At 46.5% G+C, this 18,653-nt stretch overlaps 1 protein-coding gene across 1 annotated transcript in view; it reads right to left on the bottom strand.

Annotated features, from left to right (window-relative positions):
• CFAP77 (cilia and flagella associated protein 77) overlaps positions 1-18,653 on the bottom strand; it is a 52,038-nt gene that overhangs the window by 10,029 nt on the left and 23,356 nt on the right. The window contains exons 2-3 of the mRNA XM_052668978.1: positions 11,233-11,332; positions 10,592-10,820 (exon numbers count right to left, since the gene is read on the bottom strand). Coding sequence (XP_052524938.1) covers positions 10,592-10,820; positions 11,233-11,332 — 329 coding nt within the window. The remainder of the gene's footprint in view (positions 1-10,591; positions 10,821-11,232; positions 11,333-18,653) is intronic.

Below are 18,653 nucleotides of genomic sequence, written 5' to 3'. Positions count from 1 at the left end.
AATCTCCAGGGTTAACACCTCTCTACCTCCTTGTGCTGATTCCCTTCTCTACTCCTGTAACGTCACCAAGTAGAGGCACAGCTGTAGCCTGGACTTATTGAGGCTTGCTCCTGCTGGGTGAGGATGCTTTAATCAGAAACTGCAGGAGGTAGAACTGGCAGTGGCAGCAGTGGAGCAGCAGGGTTCTTGCCTTGAGGACAGCATATTGCTTATCACCAGTTGTGGTGCTATTCTTCTCCCCTAGAAGCACACAGAATACCCAAGGGAGGAGGTGATGGAGGATGTCTAGCTTGAATTTTATCAGTCCTTGTCCTTGCACATCTTGTTGGGGAGGGACTTTCTCATCTCAGTAGCAGCCACTGACTTTAGAACCATCAGGTCTACTCACACCTGTAGCTGCAGTGCCTTCAGCTGCTGCTCCTGTAACAAACACAAGGCAGTGCTTTCCTCACCTGACCAGGCCAAGTGCAAGACACCAGTGAGCTGGGCAGAGAAACTGGAAATGCAAAATGCCACTGATGTGCACTGGAAACAACTCAAATTCCTTTAAACTTCTTCTCAGAGCTTTGCAAGGGTCCTCTACAGTAGCTCAGGGACCCTGGCAAAGGGGGAGTCCATTACAGCAGAAATTAGAAATGACTTGTCTTCAGAATAACTTCTGCTGCAATTAAAGGAGTCCCCTTTGCCACCCACGTGCTGTCCACATGCTTCAGAACAGCCTAATCTGTGGTTGTGTTTTCTAATGATACTGAATGGGCAATCCAGCAACACGCATCCCAGGGGGCATTCATATCAGAAGAGCATCCTGCTGCAGCCCTCCTGCTGCACAGATCACACGCTGCAGGGCTTTTCAAGGCTCTGCTTACAAATCAGCCCTGCTGCTCCAGACTGCCATCTGGAGAGCCACTGTGCCAAAGGGGACACCTACATTTGTCCCTCTCTTTCCCCTTTTCATTTCCTTTGCTTCCAGTTTGGCATTTCACACTGCTCAGAGCTGAGCAAAAGTATCTGCAAAGGATTAAAAGATATGGCAAAACTGAAGTTGGATGTTTCATTGCATGGTGTAAACATTGGTAGTTATGGCACGAGCCTGTGGTGAGCCTTGCTCCCAGGCTGGTTTCCTTGGCTCTCCGAGGCAGGAGATGTCCTGAAGTGCAGGAACAGGGAGGGATGCAGGAAGACATGGAGCCCTTGAGGATGGTGGTTTGATTCTGGATTTTTATGATAGCTGTGTGTTTTCACATCTCTATGGAGGTGACTTTACCATCTCTGATGGACCAGCCAGTTGGTGACTGATTAGTCCACAGCTGGCTTGTACGTAAATGCTTGAAAGGACACATTTGGGTTGATGCTCTTCAGAAACTCTTCCCTGCCGTGTGATTAATCGCATTTAAGTCCTGATCCAGCAAAGTACAGAGTCATGCCTGGAATAATGCACGCACGAACTGCCTCTTTGAAATTAGTAGGAGTGACTTGTGTCCTATTTAAATGTGTGGGTTCTGCTGGGCTGTGGGATGTGACCCCTCATCTGGCTTTTCTTATTGAGGGAGCAAGGAAGAGAAGGGATATCGAGGAGCGCGCTTCCTTCACTAAAGCTGCAGGAGAAATTTCAGGGAGGAAGCTTTGTCTTTGTAGGTCAAACGCTGATCCCAGTGGGTGGATGGGGAGTTGTGGCCTTGCTACCAGCGCCGCTTGGCAGTGTGATGGTACATCGCCTTTGCAGCTGGCCCATAGGAACACGTCCCCACACCTCAGCTTGCTTAGGGGCTGCTGATGTGTCCTGTCACCCTGCCCAGATGTCACCCTCTGCACTGGGAGGCTTTTGCTGTTACTGTCTGTGGATGCTGTGGGGAGGGGGGAAGCATCTGCTGAAAATGCATTGTGGATTAAAACCTGTCTCATTCCCAGCCCCTCAGATCTCCTTGTTTTGGCACAAGCACCGTGCCACAGAAAGGAGAGGGAGAGAAGTTCTGATAGGATGTAACAAATTATTTATAATTGCGGAGGAAAAAAAAATAATCAGCTACCTCCTTTTATAGTCAAATAGTTGGAGCCACTTCTAATGTTGACATTTCCTAAATATTTTAAAATTTATCTATGCACATTTTCAAAACTATTATCCCTGAAACAATTCCTGTCTCTTTAATAGACTTTCTCTCTAATTTACTTTCAAGAGTGAGGGTACAGACCTATTTTCGACTGAAGTGACAAGAGCCTGCTTACTTGGTTACACAATGTGGGGCGTTAGCCTGCCAGAAATCTCTTGGAAAAGGAGCTGCAGCCTCCTAATAGGCTATTTTACTGTGAAAACAATGTTAAAAAGTATAATAAAGTATTAACAATATTAAAATAAAACAGTGTAGGCCTTAAATGAGCTACAAACTAGTTAAATCTATTCTATTCAATGTGAGCCTTCAGTGCTTTGCAGCTGATACCTCAGAGCTGGGATTTATCTAAAATGAAGGCACCAGGGACATGCAAGGGAAATGGTAATTATAATTTGCAAACATTAGGCTGACACTTTTTTTGTGTATGTGTGTATAAATTCTGACAGCTGTGATTTGTGCGGCATGCCAAATAGTGTTCCACCGAGTTGGGAGGGAGTCCCTTTCTGGCAGGCCGTCCTCAGAGCAGCAGCTCATTAAAACTTTGCAGAAGGAGAAGTTGCCGAAAACAGGAAGGCGTCAGAAGCATCTGAGGGACTTTTGGTACACGCTCGTTGAAAGGTGTTTGAGAAGAGAGCCTTGGGTCTGACAAACTGGAATTTTAGTACGCCTCTCCGTTCACAGTGGGGCAAAATAATTGGTCATCAGTGACTACTAATTTGGTTTAGTAGCCAGAGGCATTTTTTTTCTTCCCAGAAAATCAATGACAGCGCCGAGGTCTGTTCAACGTGATTCAGCTCAAGATGGGTCCTCATTTAGCTCTTGATGCTGCTTCCACTGGAGACAGCTATTTTGTTAAAATGAAATTAAAATCTATCTATAATACTCGGCTCTGAGAGCAGCACCCGTCAATGCCATGCTGCTCTTGAGGTTTCAAGGTTGTCAGTCTCCCCTCAAACTTACTTTCAAAGGTTTCTACAGCAGCGGGGGAAAAAAGGTACCTGGCAAAAGTGGGTACAAAGGGCTTTGCTCTGGGAGGGTTTTCACACTGGCTTAAAGGATGCAATCAGTTGGATTGTGGAGTTGTAAATGGGTAAAAACTTGACTTGCGATCGCTTTGTTCTTGCATTACTCAACAACAAAAGGGCTCGTAAATATATTAGAACAAACTTCAGCCCTTGGGTTTCCTGGTAGGCTCCAGCCAGTGCAGCAGTGTTCTTGCTGATGGTCAGTGTATGGTGGGAGTGCTGCTCCCAGGAGTTGGGTATGTGTGCCCTGAACTCAATGGCATTGAGTGGCAATAGCAATGCAGTACGGGTGTTTGTGCAACAGAGAAATCATGCCATCGGTGTTCTTTTTATTGAAGCCGTGTTGCACGGTCACCAAGTCATCCTGAAATTTTAACTGATTCTTGAGAGGTTGGTGGGCTTTGCATGGAAAGGATCTCTCTTTAGGGGTCTTTGGTGCACAGAGGAGACGGCATAGGGGGCATCACTTTTGTGTCTAGTCCATGCAGATCTCATGATGGAAGATTTTGTCCTGAGGTGGTTCTGTCTGTGGTGTTCCCCTCCCTTCTCTGTGGCTGGGGCTCAGACAGCCAATCTGTCTCCCAGCAGCTCAGATCAGTCCCTTGCTGGGAACCAGTTTGGTCCCAGTGTCTTTGTGGAGCTCCTCAGCACAGCCAGCACAGATTATCTTCAGCAAATAAAGCACAGGCTGGAATCTGTGATTCAGCTCCAGGCTTTGGGGTTCCGCCAGTGCAAGCAGCTCTGAGACATGAGTGCTCAGCTCCCCCTGCCCTGAAAGGGATTTACAGTACAGGAAAACTCTGATTACAGTTCCCTTGTACTGCTATATTGTCTCCCTTCCTCCCTTGTTACTGATGGGCTGGAGCTAGCAATCTATCTACCATTAATTTGTCTCTGTGTAGCCCAGCAGGAATCTGGGGCATGATTACAGCTCTGGCCCTTCTGCGAGCGCCGGCACGGCCCTGCATCCCCTTGCAAACTGCCTGGATCTGCCTTGCCTTAATTGTTCCCCTTTGGCCAGTGGACCTGTCTGCTCTAACAAGGGCAACGAGGAGGGCCGAGGTAATTGAAGCACTTAGCCACACTCCCCAGCATTGCCTCCTGCAGCTAATTAGGAAAGAGGGCCGCTGGGCTCTTTGTTATTTCTTTTAATTGTTTGTGGGTTTTGCATAACAGTGAATGGCAGAAGAGGGGTATGCAGTTAGGGGTGAATTCTTGACTTTGAAATTTGTATAAAAGGTCACTTACAATTTGTTAACGCTTTCACAAAAATGAATTCAATTAGCAGCTCCAGAAGTCCCTGCACACACGTGCATGCGTGTTTGCAAGAAGAGGGAGGGATGGAGAAACAAGCAGAGCACAAATGCAATGGCTCTTCATTTTCCTAGGAAGCTCATGGACTATACAGCAGTGTTATAGGCCCCTTACAGTTTTATGCTCTTCTAAATAGGTCCTGGCAATAAACCCACGGAGAGGCCCAAAAGATCATTTTTAAATGATCTCCACTTGTCCTCGCTTTCCATTAACCACTGAAGAAAATAACAAGAGAAAAATTGGTAGAAAACACTTGGGGACCAATTTTTTTTGCAGTCTTTGCAAACTCTCATTGAAATAGTGGGTGTCTCACCCGCGTGGCAGCAGTGGGATCCATGCACTGAAGCACTGATTACTCTGAATTCTGGACTTTCTTTACAATCCTTGTAATTTGGACGAACACCAATATAAATTATTTCACTGTGGGCAGCCAATAAGGCAGTGGCTTCTTCCAAGTGTCAGAGGATCTGTTATTTTGCTCAGAGGGCTCGTATGTACAGAACAGTAAAAAGAATAAAATCCATTGTAAACATGCACTTTAAAAGATTTATCAGATACTCATAGCTGTACTTAAGAGCACACATGGTTACAAGAACACCAATTTGCTTTACTATTCCCTCTCAGGCCAAGAGTGAGATGTATACTTGTAACAGTCCTGACTGCGCACAAGGAAACGTGTCTTGAAGCAAAGATACCAAACCAGCTCTGGCCTATTAAATAACCAGCATCACAAGCTGCAATCTGTGCACTAGCATTGATTTTGGGGGGTTGGAGATGCCCTGTGGCTGATTTAGTTGAAGGTTATTTAGATCTGTCTGCAGTAAATTTCTCTCTCCTGACTTGAAATTGCGTTGTTCTCCAAGAAACCCAGGTGGGACCTTGCTTTGGGGCAGAGCTGTTGCAGCAAACACAGGCCATCCTGATGGGCATTCCATTTGGAAGGAAATGATTCCCCCTGAAAGTCTCCTAAACACCATAACGTTGAGTGGAACAAATCGAAGGACCAGCTCTTCCCCTTGACCTCCTGTTTACACTCAAACCTCTCTGGTCAGGCCACTGCCTTTGCAGGGGGAAAGAAGTCCACAGGGGCAATGAGTGGCTTTAGTTCGTAAAAGTTTTTTTTGTAAAAGCCAGCCCTATTGATAGGGAGGGACTGTATAGGAGTGTGAATTATTTCCTACTCAGCATAATGCACTTAGCAATTAGGGATCGGAATCTTTGCTCTTCAGATCTTTTTTCCTAGCTCCCTTATGGCCAACCCTGACCTGCCTGTTTTCCTCTTCACTCTAAAGCCTGAAGGAATTAAGTTATTCATTGCAGCTGCAGGATGGCCAACATCTGTGTGGTGCATTCAGGGTCACTGCAGGCCTGTGTGCAGCAGTGGGCACACAGCAGAGCAACCCAGGCAGCAGTGAAAGCATGCACAGCAATGTGAGCACATCGCAGCCTGGAAGGTGTCCAACGCAAAGAAATGACTCTTGAAATAGAAATTCTTATCTTAGCAATGTGAGAATGGTGGCAGATGCACAAAGTGTCTTCTGTGGTGGAGCTGGGTAGGATATGCAATTATCTGAACTGATGGGAGGCCTGTTTTATTTTATTTTTTTTAACTTGGTTGCAATTTTTGGTCTCTTCAGCCTGACTTTCAGTCTCTATGTAATATTTTTATAATTTTTCTTTGTCAGTCCTCAGATGTTTTGTTTTTTTCCTCCATAAAACATTGGTTTGCCCCAGTGTGGGGGAGGCTCTGTGGCTTTACACAGAGTTATTTGTTCTGCTTCCAATTGACAGCAGACCAAGGGTTGCTATAATATTCATCTTCCTTGCCTGCCCACTTCTTCCTGATGGGTTCTTCATGGGAAAAATCTGGATAGCTGGACTTTTCTTTCTGCCTGCAGGGCTATACATTAATGACCTGAAATGCTCTTTAAGTGTTTCAAAAAATAAATCTGCTAATGCATTTTGTGTGCCAGCGAGATGCTGGGAATATTAAAGCAGCATTTGGGACAGCCTTCTAAACTTTGTTCTGGCTGTGTGCAAACAGCACGGGCATTTTGGGACGAAAGGCCACTTACAAAGCACAGGTATGAGCACTGAAACCTCTCTTCTTGGGGAAGGTGAAAGATAAGGACAGAGCAGCCAGGTATGCCAGGAAGCTGCAGGAGTACCCAGTGTAACAGCTGAGCTGCTAAAGGCCACTGAGACAATTGTCAGCAGAGCATCAGGCCGCTGCAAATGATACGAAGGAAAGAGGAGGTACTGGGTAACTGATGCCTTTGGTTAGTTACGTCAATTTGGAGAGAGAGACTGCAGTGAAGAAATGCTTTGGAGGGATGAGTTTGCTGCAGAAACACAGTGAAAGCAGCTGGTGAAGAATAAAGACTGGTTGTAGAGAGTGGGAGGCGGACTGGTAGGAGGAAAGAAGTTAGAAGGAAAATGGGATGTGAAATTCAGGAAAGGGACGACTAAAGTGAAGGCGGGCAGTAGGGGGGACCCTGCTGGAGATGTGGGGATGACAGAGTGCCAGGGAAATCCTGCCAGCACACCCAAGGTCAGCCCAACCTACAGGCCAACTGCCAAGTGGATGGCAGCATGGCTCAGGCAGGGTTATGGCCACGCAGGGTTTGAGGGAGGTGCAGGTGTAGGATGGCAGAAAATCCTGTCTGCATGGTCCTTGTGTCCAGGAATGTGTGTAGGGATGTGGAAGGCAGAATTAGCAAACTTGCACTAAGAAATGAGAAGTAAAGAAAGGCTTTTCTCTAAAAGCAGCCCTGGAAATGCTGGACTGTGTTCATGCTCAGAATGTACTCTGCACTGCTGGAACTTATCCCTGGCTCCTGGGGATAAAACTTGTGCTTGGGGTACCAACTGTGTGCTGGGATGTTTTGCCTTCAAACTCTGTGTGTGACCTTGTGCAAATCAGTATAATTTAAAATCAGGCTGTGGAAAGCATCCTATCTTTTATGTTGGCTTATGGTTCCAAAAATGATAGTTTAATACCTGCTAATTTCAATGCATGTAAGTTTCAATCAGAAAAATTGGGGAGGGCTAAATATTTGCCTTGAAGTTTACTGGGGGTTTCCGAGTGCTGTATTGACACCAGTAAAGATCCTGCAGGTCTTCACAGCCCCTCTGTGTTTTTGGGTCCCCAGTGCCAGCAGGACTCAATCCACTGAGCACCTTGCATCCTCCCTTTTGTGGAACACTACATGAAGAGGCTGGGAGTAAACACAGCTGCTATTAGCACAGTGCGGGAGGTTATTTTAAATGAAAGGACAGAGCTTGAGTGCAGAACAGCAATCCTGTGCTGCAAATGTCTTATAGCTACACAACATGCCCCACACTAAGAGCCTGCATTGATAGGACAGGCTCATCTCCTGGAGTATCACTATGGCTATTTTCCTTGAAAGAAGATCTGTAGCTGTTTTTGCAGCTGGAAAGCAGGCTGGGGCAGGTGGAACTGAATGCATTTGCACTGCAGCATGGCTGTTACTCCAGTGCCTGCACCCAGTGGGCATATGCTCTTGCAAATCGTGGCTTCCACGAGGCGGCTCTTGTAGAGATCAGAAGCTGGAGTGTGAATCAGAGGAGCCTGGCTGGAGGTTGCCCCGTGGGGCGAGCCGGGACCCCACTGCATCCTCGTTACTGCTGACCTTGGCACGAGTGCTGCCTGCTGATGGATCAGCTATGGAGCTGGACAAGCCCTTGGGGAACCGCTGCATTATCTATTATCGTCCCATCAGTGCCTCCCCTGACCCCTCCCAGCTTCGAATGCCACAGGCATCAGGGAGGGAATAAATCTTTGTCTGATACCGAGAGAGAGAGGGAGCGAGAGCAGGAAAAAGGAGAGATGAAAAATGTCCTTTTTATGACTCTCACAACAAAGCTGCCACATGATTCGTAGCAAACATTTCTCTGGGAAGAGGGAGGGAGAGAATGGGGGGAAATCAGCAAAAAAGCAGAGCTGCTTCTCTCCCCTGGAAGGTGCCCACAGGGAATTAATAGAGAGGGGGCATGGGTGACCTTTGAAGGTAAATATCCTGTGCAAGGAAACGGGCCCCAGAGCCTCAGAAAGCTCTCACCGATGCCTGTGAGGTGCCTGGTGAGATGCTCCGTGCAGCACACATCCACCAGAACAGAAAGCAGAAAGTGATCTGTGCTAGAGGGAGCAGCAGGGCCAGGGTGTGATTAATAAGGCACTAATAGCAACCCCAGCATTTATCTCGGCTTGTTTCCATGCAGGATGATTCAGGAGGGCTTGTACTCGTGAGCCTGGGGACGGCTCCTGACCTTGGTGTCTTTGGGACACTTGGGTACTTTCGGCAGTGCTCGCTCCTCGGCTGCACCATCTGTGCTGTGCCTTGGGCAGGGGGACATCACACACTGTTCTCAGTGGGAAAACTTTGGAGGTCTTTATCCAAGTGGATGTTATTAAAGGCAAGCAAGAGCTTGGTGAGATGGAAAGGGGATGCCTGCTACTGATGTCTCCCTTTTTGCCCCTAGACAAGCGTGTACCTTAACAGCAAGCACATTCCCAATTGGCAGCAGTAAGAAACAGAGTTATACAGAGCTTGGAGTCCGAAAGCAGGAGAGCACAGCCAGCCAGTAGATTTTTAGCAGGGAGGGTCTTGCTGAGACAGATCTGTGGCGACTGGGAGACCCGAGCTGGGAGTGCTCACCCACATGGGTGTCTTTAACTTGTCGGTCATGAAAAGGGAGTTAAATTCCCCACTTTTACCCAAATGGCTGTAACAGCTCCTTGGTGATATTGGTAATTTGATTTTGTCTATAACGTGCTTTTAAAGTTAGGGGATAAATACAATCAGCCTGCATAAAAGGTAGCTATTAAGGAGCAGACAAGTTGCACGATAATAACTTTAAATTAAAAGCCCTTTCTCACTACTTCTGTGGTTGTGGGGTCTGCAGATTTTCCTTAAAACTTTTGGAACGTGCCTAGACTTCTTACAGGCAGCCATTTAACCTCCATTTATGAAGAAATAAAGCAAAATTGATGTTGATTTTGGTCTACATTGGGGGATACTTTTGCAACATAAAAGCCCTTTTGCCTGCAATTTGCAGAGCAGCCCTGTCACATTGGTGAGGGCTGATACTGATAAAGATAAAGCTTTATAGCTGGGGCATTTGCAGCTAACAGCAAGCTAATGCTGCATTTTCATTTTGATGCAATTAATGTTAATGTCTGCTACGAAAATTGTCATTAAATACCATTTTAAAATCCATTCAATTTGCATATGCAAAGCCCATTTACTATCATGTAAAATACACAGTGCAGTTCATCATGTCTTTTCTCTAGAATTTGTTGCTGTTATTTTGCTGGTAGTGATTATTATCCAGCTCTTAAAATGAAACCTAATGTCTAGTCCAGACCTGCACAGAGCAAGAGAAGTCTGTGCTCCAGTAGAATCGGGGCTGCTTTGGAGACCTTTTTTGGGGGTTTTAGTATTTGTTTGCACTGGAATTGAACTGGCTTTTCCAGAGCACCCTGTGTACTGCAGCCCCTTTGTGCTGCTGTAGAGGACAGGTGTCTGGGGGTCAGGCTGAGCAGGGTGCTTGTTTTCCCCCACAGAACCCCTGTTCACAACTGCTCATGAGAAATCAGCACAGTGGATAATCAGGAATTGGAGTCTGAGCGACTTGTCAAATGGGTCACTTTTTCCACTTCTAAATGCTAGGTGGTGATCTAGCAAGTATGAGAGAGTGGGATAAAGAATCTGAACTCATCCTTAATTGCACGAGAGTATTTCAACCAGTGTGAGCAGGTAGAAATGCTGCTGCTCTGCCTCAGCATCACTTGCTGACCAGGGAAGCGTTATTCTGGCTTACAGCTTTCTGCTCCTTTAAGCCAAAGGATTGACATATAACATTTTAAAGGTTTCCAAGCTTGTATTAAGAGGTGAACTGGGGATGTGTTGTGGCATGCAGACCAGATTTAGGCAGGTGACTGTGAAGGATGGAACCAGGCAGCAAGGCCTGCAAGTAATGTTATGACTCCATCACAGCATGTCTGGTCTTGGGTCACTTCTCTCTTGGGGACTGAGCTGGCTGAGATGTGAGAGTGTTGCAAATATGAAGGAAGGAAGGGATAACGTCTTTCTGAGAAGGGCCCTGAGCTTTCCTCCTTACCGTGCTGGGATGCCATAGGTCCTGTCTGCAGGTACATGAGGAGGAGATCTCCTAAAGCGGCTGTATTCGTCGTCTTTGCACCGAATGTCCTTGGCCTTGTAGTACAAGTTGAACTCCCGGGCTGTGGTATACCCAGCCTTCAGAGCACCACGGTTCATGGTGATGAAGTCTCGGGGCATATTCTGAGTTAAATTCGTCCTAGGCTTTATTGTGTTCCAGTGGCCTATTGCTGGAAATGAAAGGAAATGGGAGGCAAAGAGAAAAAGGTGATGGTAACTTTTATCTGGGGAGACAGGACTGTGCAAGTTTGTGTGCCATGTCTGAGAGCCTCAGCAAGTTTGATTTCATAGGGTAATCCCTGAGAGCACACAGTAGCAGCCCTCTTGAGTTACAAAGTGTCCATATATATGTTGCACACTTGCAGTTGCCATACCCTTCTCTGCTTGGGTTTTGTGTGATCCAACAGATATTTCCAAGGTGATGGGGAAGATTTACCAATCGCCAAGAAATTTGGGTAATATTAATGGAAGTGGGTGAATGTTGTTTTTTCAGCCCCAGCTTTCTGAGAAGTAATGAGGAGCATTGGGAAGGAGAGCCCCTGTTAGCATTAGGACTTGTATATTTTAGTAGCACTGCCATACCTTCAGGGACTCCTCCATCTGTCCTTTCGATGTACAGCCCGTACGAAAAATCCAAGCCTGGCAGTGTATAGCAGTTTCTCAGAGGCTTTCCCAGTTCTGCCTGTGGAAGAAAGAGGTTAAAGAAGAAGAATAAAGATCTTGCTTGATGAGCTGCACCCTTTGAAAACAAAATCATGTATAGAACATGGCCATGAGCGCCTGCAGAGGCTCTGACTGCTCTCGGCACCAGATGGATCCCAGACCCAAGCACTGCCCAGACCCAGGCACAAAGGAGATCTCATAGCTGTGAGGCTTCCTCAGGCCTGGAGCCTGTGGGATGCTGAATTTGGCACAGATTCACAGCTGAGTTATAAGATGATCCAGCTATGCTGGAAATCGTGGCTTGGACAATATGCACGATTTTAATCTAATTGTTTGACTAATTTCTCCTTTGGCCAGAGTGCCCAGCCATGGTAGGCAGATAGATTTTTTTTTTTTAATTATTTTTATTTTTTATTTTTTAATTTATTTATTTTTTTCAGCAGCTGACCTTAAATTTCCTTCAAAGTATTTCACTTCCAAGTTGTTCGCTCTCCATAAACTCTCCCAAATGCAATCACACTGCCACTCCTGCCTGGGAATAATCAAGGCGCAAGGCATGTTGTGGTGGGATAAGGGCGATGAAGGAGGGGGAGCAGAGCTTGGGATTTATAGCACAGAAAAGAAGAGAACTTGAGCTCAATAATCTCATTTCTATTTAGTTTCAAAATGAACTCTTACCCAGCCCATGTGTATCCCAGCCTGGTGTTGTCTGTGGGATTAACTGACCTCCCTTCACCCCTTTGTCCCAGCCCTCCCATCTCCATGGTGAAGTCACTGCAGGATGTGTGTGTCTTGAAACCTTATTGCTGCTTGAAAGAGAGGCCATGGAGAAGGGAAGGGTGAGAGCAGTCGGGCTGTGTGTGTTCCTGCTGGGGAGAGGGAGCAGAGCGAGGCATTCAGCTCCTTGCAGCCCTGAGGCACATGGTGGGTGCCTTGGGATGGGTTATTTTCCATGGGAAGCCTGTTGAGGAAGATAGGTTTGTAGGTGTTGGGGCAAATGGCAATGTTGAAATACTGCTCTGTGGCTGAGATCTCTGTCTGCAAAGCCACACAGCAGGGCTTCAGGTGCAGCTGGGCACTGGCTTCCCAGGTCTGGGAGGGAAATCCTGCACCCTGGGGCCATTAAATCCAACCACTCATGGCACTGTGGAACTGATGTGATATCCCTGTGATTCCCAGCAGTACAATCTCACCAGAAAATGAATTTTCTGGACTTACTAAGATCCTTTGGTAAACTCCAGCAGCCTATTGCCCTCTGCAAGGCTGTGGATCCTTCGATGCGAGCAAACACGAGCAATGAGCTACTTGAAAGCAACCAACTCAGCTACCTGCTCGAACCTGTGCATAACACGGCTGCTTTTTCCCCACTGCCTCCCGCAGACCTCTGGCAGAGGAAGGGACCATTCCTTGCAGATGTGTGCAGCGATGGCAGCAAGAGGGCTTTTAGCACTGCTGCCATTGAAATATCGCGCGGCGGTGCTAAACCATATGTGCACGCTGGGTGTGAGTCAGGGAGCTCACGCAAAACGCATAAACTGGTGCCAGGAGTGATAAAGGAGCTTTCAGTGTTGATCTATTTCTCTGGTATTTACAGGCATTCGTAAGGCAGCTATTTTTAGGGGGAGTTGTCACTGATCTTGCAGGGAAATTGAACAGCGTTGTTCAGATGCACGAGGAAAGGCTTTACCCGGGGCTCACGTTCTGATCATCCTGGGTCAGCTGAGCGAGGCCAAGAATCTGCTGCTGGGGGGAAGGTGTGGCAGGTGGGAGGAAATTGCTGAGAAGCTGCAGGAAAGGAGAGGCAAAGTGGCTTCCAGACCTCGGAATGCACAACTCTGTAGAACAGAAGAAATTCCCTTTTGCAGAGCGCGTGATGTTACCTCAAAATGCATGTGTGCTGCTGCTTCTTACGATCAGGTGGCAGTTTACAGTCGCTTTGCACTGAATAAATAAAGTTGAAGGTGCTGGATAATTAATTTAAAAAAAAAAAATCTGGTCCAATATGTTGAACAGGGAGAGAATCGGCGGCTCTGAACGAAACCAATGAGCTCAGAGGACTCTGGCTGCATGCCAAGGGTTTTACCCACAAAAGCAAAGAAGGGGAAGGATGTAGCAGGAATGAATCCTGCTGAGTGTAATCAAAGATTAGCCTTTCTCATTCATAAATTAGCAAAACGCTGTTGCAACCTCACGGGCTGGTTTCCTTTGCTTGTCCTCGGGCAATGTAGGTGTGCTGTGCCATGAGCTGTGGTGGGAGAGAGCCAAAGTTGGTGCAGAAGGTCCTTTTTTCCTTCCCAGCTCCAGCACTGCTTCCTGTGTTCGGGTTTAGACTGTCACAAAGCTGCTTGGCTGGAATACAGATCTGTCTGACAGCTGTGCCCATCAGCAGACAACTTCATTAAACCTCATTAAGATGTCATTTCTCTGCCTTATTTCCCACCTCTTGGCTCTAATTAAAACCGTCTCTCTCTGCATCCCAGGCGGTCCTAATTTTCTCTGGGTACCTTCTGCAAGTTTTCTCCCTTTATGACCTCAGTGAGGAAAATCAGGCATCTTAAACACTGTTTTTCTAGCCCGTTCACAAACACAACTCCAGGCTTTTTCCTGAAACACTCCCAGTGCATCCTGCAGAGACCGCCTCTTCCTGGGCCTGCAAGAAATGTGTGCTGAGGCTCTGCTTTCTAAAACTCTCTTTAAGGGCTCAGCTAATGCATCCCTTCCCCCTGAGCAGGGTGATTCTAATTTTTGAACCAGGGGTGTGTGTTCTGTGCTTGGAGGACGCTGCTCCAAGCAGTGCAGTGCTGGAGCTGTGTGGTCAGTGAGATGCCCTGGTTGGCTGCAGTGCTGGGAGTACTGAACTCCCTTGCTCTTCCCAGGTAGGTTCCCATTCATGCAGCCCTGGATTTGGGTTTGAGTGTCTGATGGTGTTGGAAAATGTTTGATGCAAAGCAAAAGCTGGGCTTGGAAGCGGATCTGTGTGTGAAGAGAGCTGGGTGAGCCGCAAAAGAGCAGAGAAGTAAAGGAACTTGCAGGCTTGCTGTAAACCTCATTTATGTTCCATCCCCTGGCATTTATGATCCATCAACACACATTGCATTAATTTGCTAAAGATGGCTGAGATAGAGAGGGGTGAGGCACCTGCCTGTGTGCAGAGGGGTACGATGAGAGATGGAGGCCTTTTAATCCATGCATCTCCTGCAGCCCTTTGGGAGGGGATGCTGGGCAGATTCACAGATCCCCTCTTCTCCAGCTCAGCAGGGGTGCCCCATCCCCTCCCCATCAGCTCCGTCCTGCCGATGGATGCCTGCAAACCTGCTGCATTTCCAACCCGGCAGGCCCTGCTTCCTTTCCTACCTTCTGTTCCACTTTTCATTACACCCCCTTGTACAGTAAAGCCTCCCGTCACGCTGCCATTACTATTATTATTGCAGATTTACTGCACTTGCAGAGTGAAGTGATGGCAGTGACAAGGCCCAGCATTTTTCCCTCCTTCCCCCCGCGACAGCTTGAAATCAAGCCCTTCATTTGCATTTACATGATCTTGCTGTGCAGCTTATGAGATCGGGAGATTTATTTGCTACTTAGCTTGATGTTTGATTACACTCTAAGAAGGCAGTGAGCTACAAAGTGCAGGGATACATCAGAACTGAGCTACTGAAAGCCTCTGGGGGACAGTAACTCAACATCAGGTTTAGGTAGATGAGAAAGGGAATGTTCAGTGTTTTGAGAAAGGCAAATTTGATCAGCTTTTTTTTTTTTGTTTTTTTTTTTAAAGGTGAAAAACTTATTTTTCCATCTCTCACAAAAATGGTTGGGAAAACAAGAATAGTATTAAAATGCACGTGAAAATCTGGATGTGTTGATGCAGAAGAAGTCCAAGCAGGGCTGGTGGCTGCTGGGCTGCGTGCTGCTAAGTGCTGTTAACTTCCCCTCCCAGGAAGATTATTAATAATAAGTTGGCACTTATCTTTGAAGATTCTCATAAGCATTAAAGGTCAAAGACGAAGGAAGTTTTGCTTGATGAAGGACCACAAAATCTGGCCCTGATTTATTAAACTTCGGAATGTGCCACCAAGCGATGATCCTGCCGTAACAGCTGGGGAAACTGAGGCAGGGAATGAATGTGTCTGTGACTAATGGCAAAGGGAGTGGGGGTTGGATGGGGGAAATCAGGAGTGTGGCCATGTTCAGGCTGAGACAACACTGGGTTGGTGAGCCTTCCAGAGCACAGGGAGATGGCTGGGCAAGCAGCTCTCATGGAGTCCAGCAAGAAAACGCTTGTTGGTCTGACATATGCAGCTGGACTCCTGACACTACAAACCCTCCAGACAGGGCAGGGAAGCTGCTAACCCAGCTACACACGGTTTTTGAGCAGCCTACACTGAGGTGCTCCTGACTGATCCGCCTCAGGTGTGAATTTCAGAACTGCCCTGCCCTCTGGAAGCGATGTTTTGCACAAGGCTGGCTGCAGGAGGTTGTGTGAACAGTGGGACACAGGTGTCCCCTCACTGGGTCAGCCACAGCTGCACACACAGGCTGCAGGGGGCACTTTTACCCCGGGGGCTTTCCCTACACAAGCTCAGCTTGCCCCCTCCCCTCTGTTCTACACTCAAGGGCAGGACCTGCTGCAGCAGGGTGGAATCACTGATAACCAAAGATCCCCGGCACAGAATTCTACGTCTGTAGAAAGACACCTCTGTCTGGTACTGTAGCTTTGCTTGCAAACTTTGTACTTATGCTATTACAATTAATCATTTAGAACTTAAGAAAGAGTATACCCCATTACATAAAAGACTCCAGCAGTGATCTTTATCCAACTTGTAAAATGGGCAGACTTGATGCGACTGAATAATTTTCCTCTCATCTGCACAAAATCATGAATGCAAGTCATACTTGGAGCCTGAAGTGAACACTGTGAGACCAGCCTATAATTACCAAAATAGAAAAAAAGAACAGCGTTTTCTAATGAATGACAAGCCACTAGGTGGAAATCTAATTTGGTCTAATTAAGCAGCCTTTGTGAGGATTTGTCTTTAGATGAAAAGAGGGAGCCAAAGAGATCTAAATGCAAATGAACTCTATCGTTTTGGTTTTAAAGGGCCAGGCAGATATGAAAGTATTTGCCTATGTAAGACTTTCATTTGTTTTCATGGGCTCATTCACCTTCCAGGTTTCCCTTGAAAAATATTTTGTGCCCCCACGTTCCTGGGCTCTGGATACTGGTTGCTGTTTATTGAGTTAAAACACAATATGCTGTTTGAAAGGTAATTTTTGAACTGTAGAGCACTGCAAATATTAAGTCTTGATTTCTCTGCAACAGAGCTGCATCTTTCAGCTGTTTGCAAATGGTTGTGGACAAAAACATTCTTTGCTGGGGAGCCAGATCTAAGATCTACCACTTTTGCTGCAAGGCTCTGTATAACTCAGGGGGCACCTGCAGGACCCTAAGCTCTTCCTCAGAGTCTCTGTGTCGGTACAAATCAGTCCAGCACTGATAAATCACCGCCACCTCACCCCACTGTGCTGCTTCTTCCAACAGTCCCAACGCTGGGAGCTGGCAGCCTGAGTATGGCCCAAAGGCTGAGAGTCACAGAGGGGTTTGACTGTAATTGAGATGCAAATATTGGAAATTATCTTCTCCTGCTCTGTTAAATCTGCTTCTGAGTTAATGATAAGTTTCTGTCTATGCAAGGTTTCATGCCAGTACTGAAGGTCAAAGAAGCCTCTGTGTTTCTGGAGTGGGTGTCCAGCCATGGCGAAGCAGTGCATGTATTCATAAAACAAAGCTGTAGGCAGGAAGGAGATGTTATTTAGGATAAATGAAGATGTGTGCAGCTCATGGTTGCTGCTAACCTGAGGTCTGACCTGCACCTCATCCCCAGAGCTACAGCCATCACCCGTCTCCAGTGTGAGGAACGAGCACGGGACGGATGTGGGGGAAGTGGCAGAGATGTTTGGGGCAGGGAAGGTTCTGCCCCACTGGGAATTCTGACACCAAAATCAGCTGCAGAACGCTGTTGCTCAGCTCCTGTTGGCTTCAGAGGGAGCACTGTAGTTTACCTGCGAGCGGGATTTGGGTTGGTTGGTGGCTGAGACAACATTCTATAAATGTTAAAGAGATGGGATGGAATGTTAAATGGAAAAAAAAAAGTTCCCTTAGAGCAGTTACGACCTTTTCTCTGTGCTTCATCCTAAGTAATATCTTTTCTATAAGCCTCCCCATCTGTTACTCTGAGAAAAATCTCTTTATGTTCTCAGGGCCAGATGTTGTTTGAGTTTATGTGCAGGACAGCTCAACTCAGTGAAGCTGCTTTTTATGCCATGTAACTTGCTGGTGTCTCCTTCAGCTCCATACAGGTAGTTTTAATTTCCTCCTCCCAAATTTCTTTGGGTCCCTATAGGAAATATTAGGCAAAGATCTGCCAGCATGGCATCCATATACTCACAGTGACATTTGAGGAGTTGAATGCAAATGAGAATGTGGCTCTGTGTGTTTTTGAGCAGACCGAATATGGCCGTATTCCCAATACAGCAAAACAGTTTCTTGGTGGCATTCAGGGCCAAATTCAACCCTCACTCAAATGAGATGCTGGCTGCCCTCATCTTGCAGCACAATTTGCCTGAAGTCAGTACAGCTGTGGTTTCTCCCAGGACAAAGCATTCAATATCTTGGACTAGCTGACAACTTGCTAACTTAGGGCAAGCTTTTGGTTTAAGAATCTCCCTGCCTTCACTCAAGGAGAAGCTCTAATCTCTGATCACAGATGCAGGAACTTTGTACCTTCAGTCTCTTCACATACAGAATAATCTCCATTTTCATTAGAGAATAGATAAAAGTTTTTGCTGCTTAAAAAAAAAAAAAAAAAGATGCTGTTTCTTTAATGTAATAAAATCTCAGCAGGACAGAATGTCTTTACTAGACTATCCCCCACTATTCCCATAAGAAATCAAATATAATCCTATTTAAGAAGCTTTAAATAATTTTGAGCTTCCATATTGACTTATTAAAATGCAGCTTAAAAAACGCCTTCCTTGCAATCCCTTTACAAGGGTCAGGGATATAAAATTTGAAGAAATACGATTAGTAGATCAGTTGGAAAGATATCTGCAGCAGCTCCTGGTTTTATTCCTTAAAGTGCCCTTCTAGGAGGAAAGGTGATTCTGTCACACAGTGGCACCACCTCCCTGGGGGGCTGAGACCCTTACTTCCTAGCTGTACCTCCTGCCCCTCCACCTAAAGCATTTCATGGGTTTTTCTTAAACCCGAAGAGCTCTTGCAGGGAGGATTGAAGAGTTTGTGTCCTCATAGCGCAGCAAAATAGAGGCTGATCAGGCTCAAG

This window comes from Tympanuchus pallidicinctus, unplaced genomic scaffold (genome assembly GCF_026119805.1).
Source record: "Tympanuchus pallidicinctus isolate F22 unplaced genomic scaffold, pur_lepc_1.0 scaffold8, whole genome shotgun sequence".
Taxonomy (NCBI): Eukaryota; Metazoa; Chordata; class Aves; order Galliformes; family Phasianidae; genus Tympanuchus; species Tympanuchus pallidicinctus.
The sequence above is the reverse complement of the archived record's forward strand: the minus strand, read 5'-3'. Positions and strand labels throughout refer to the sequence as shown.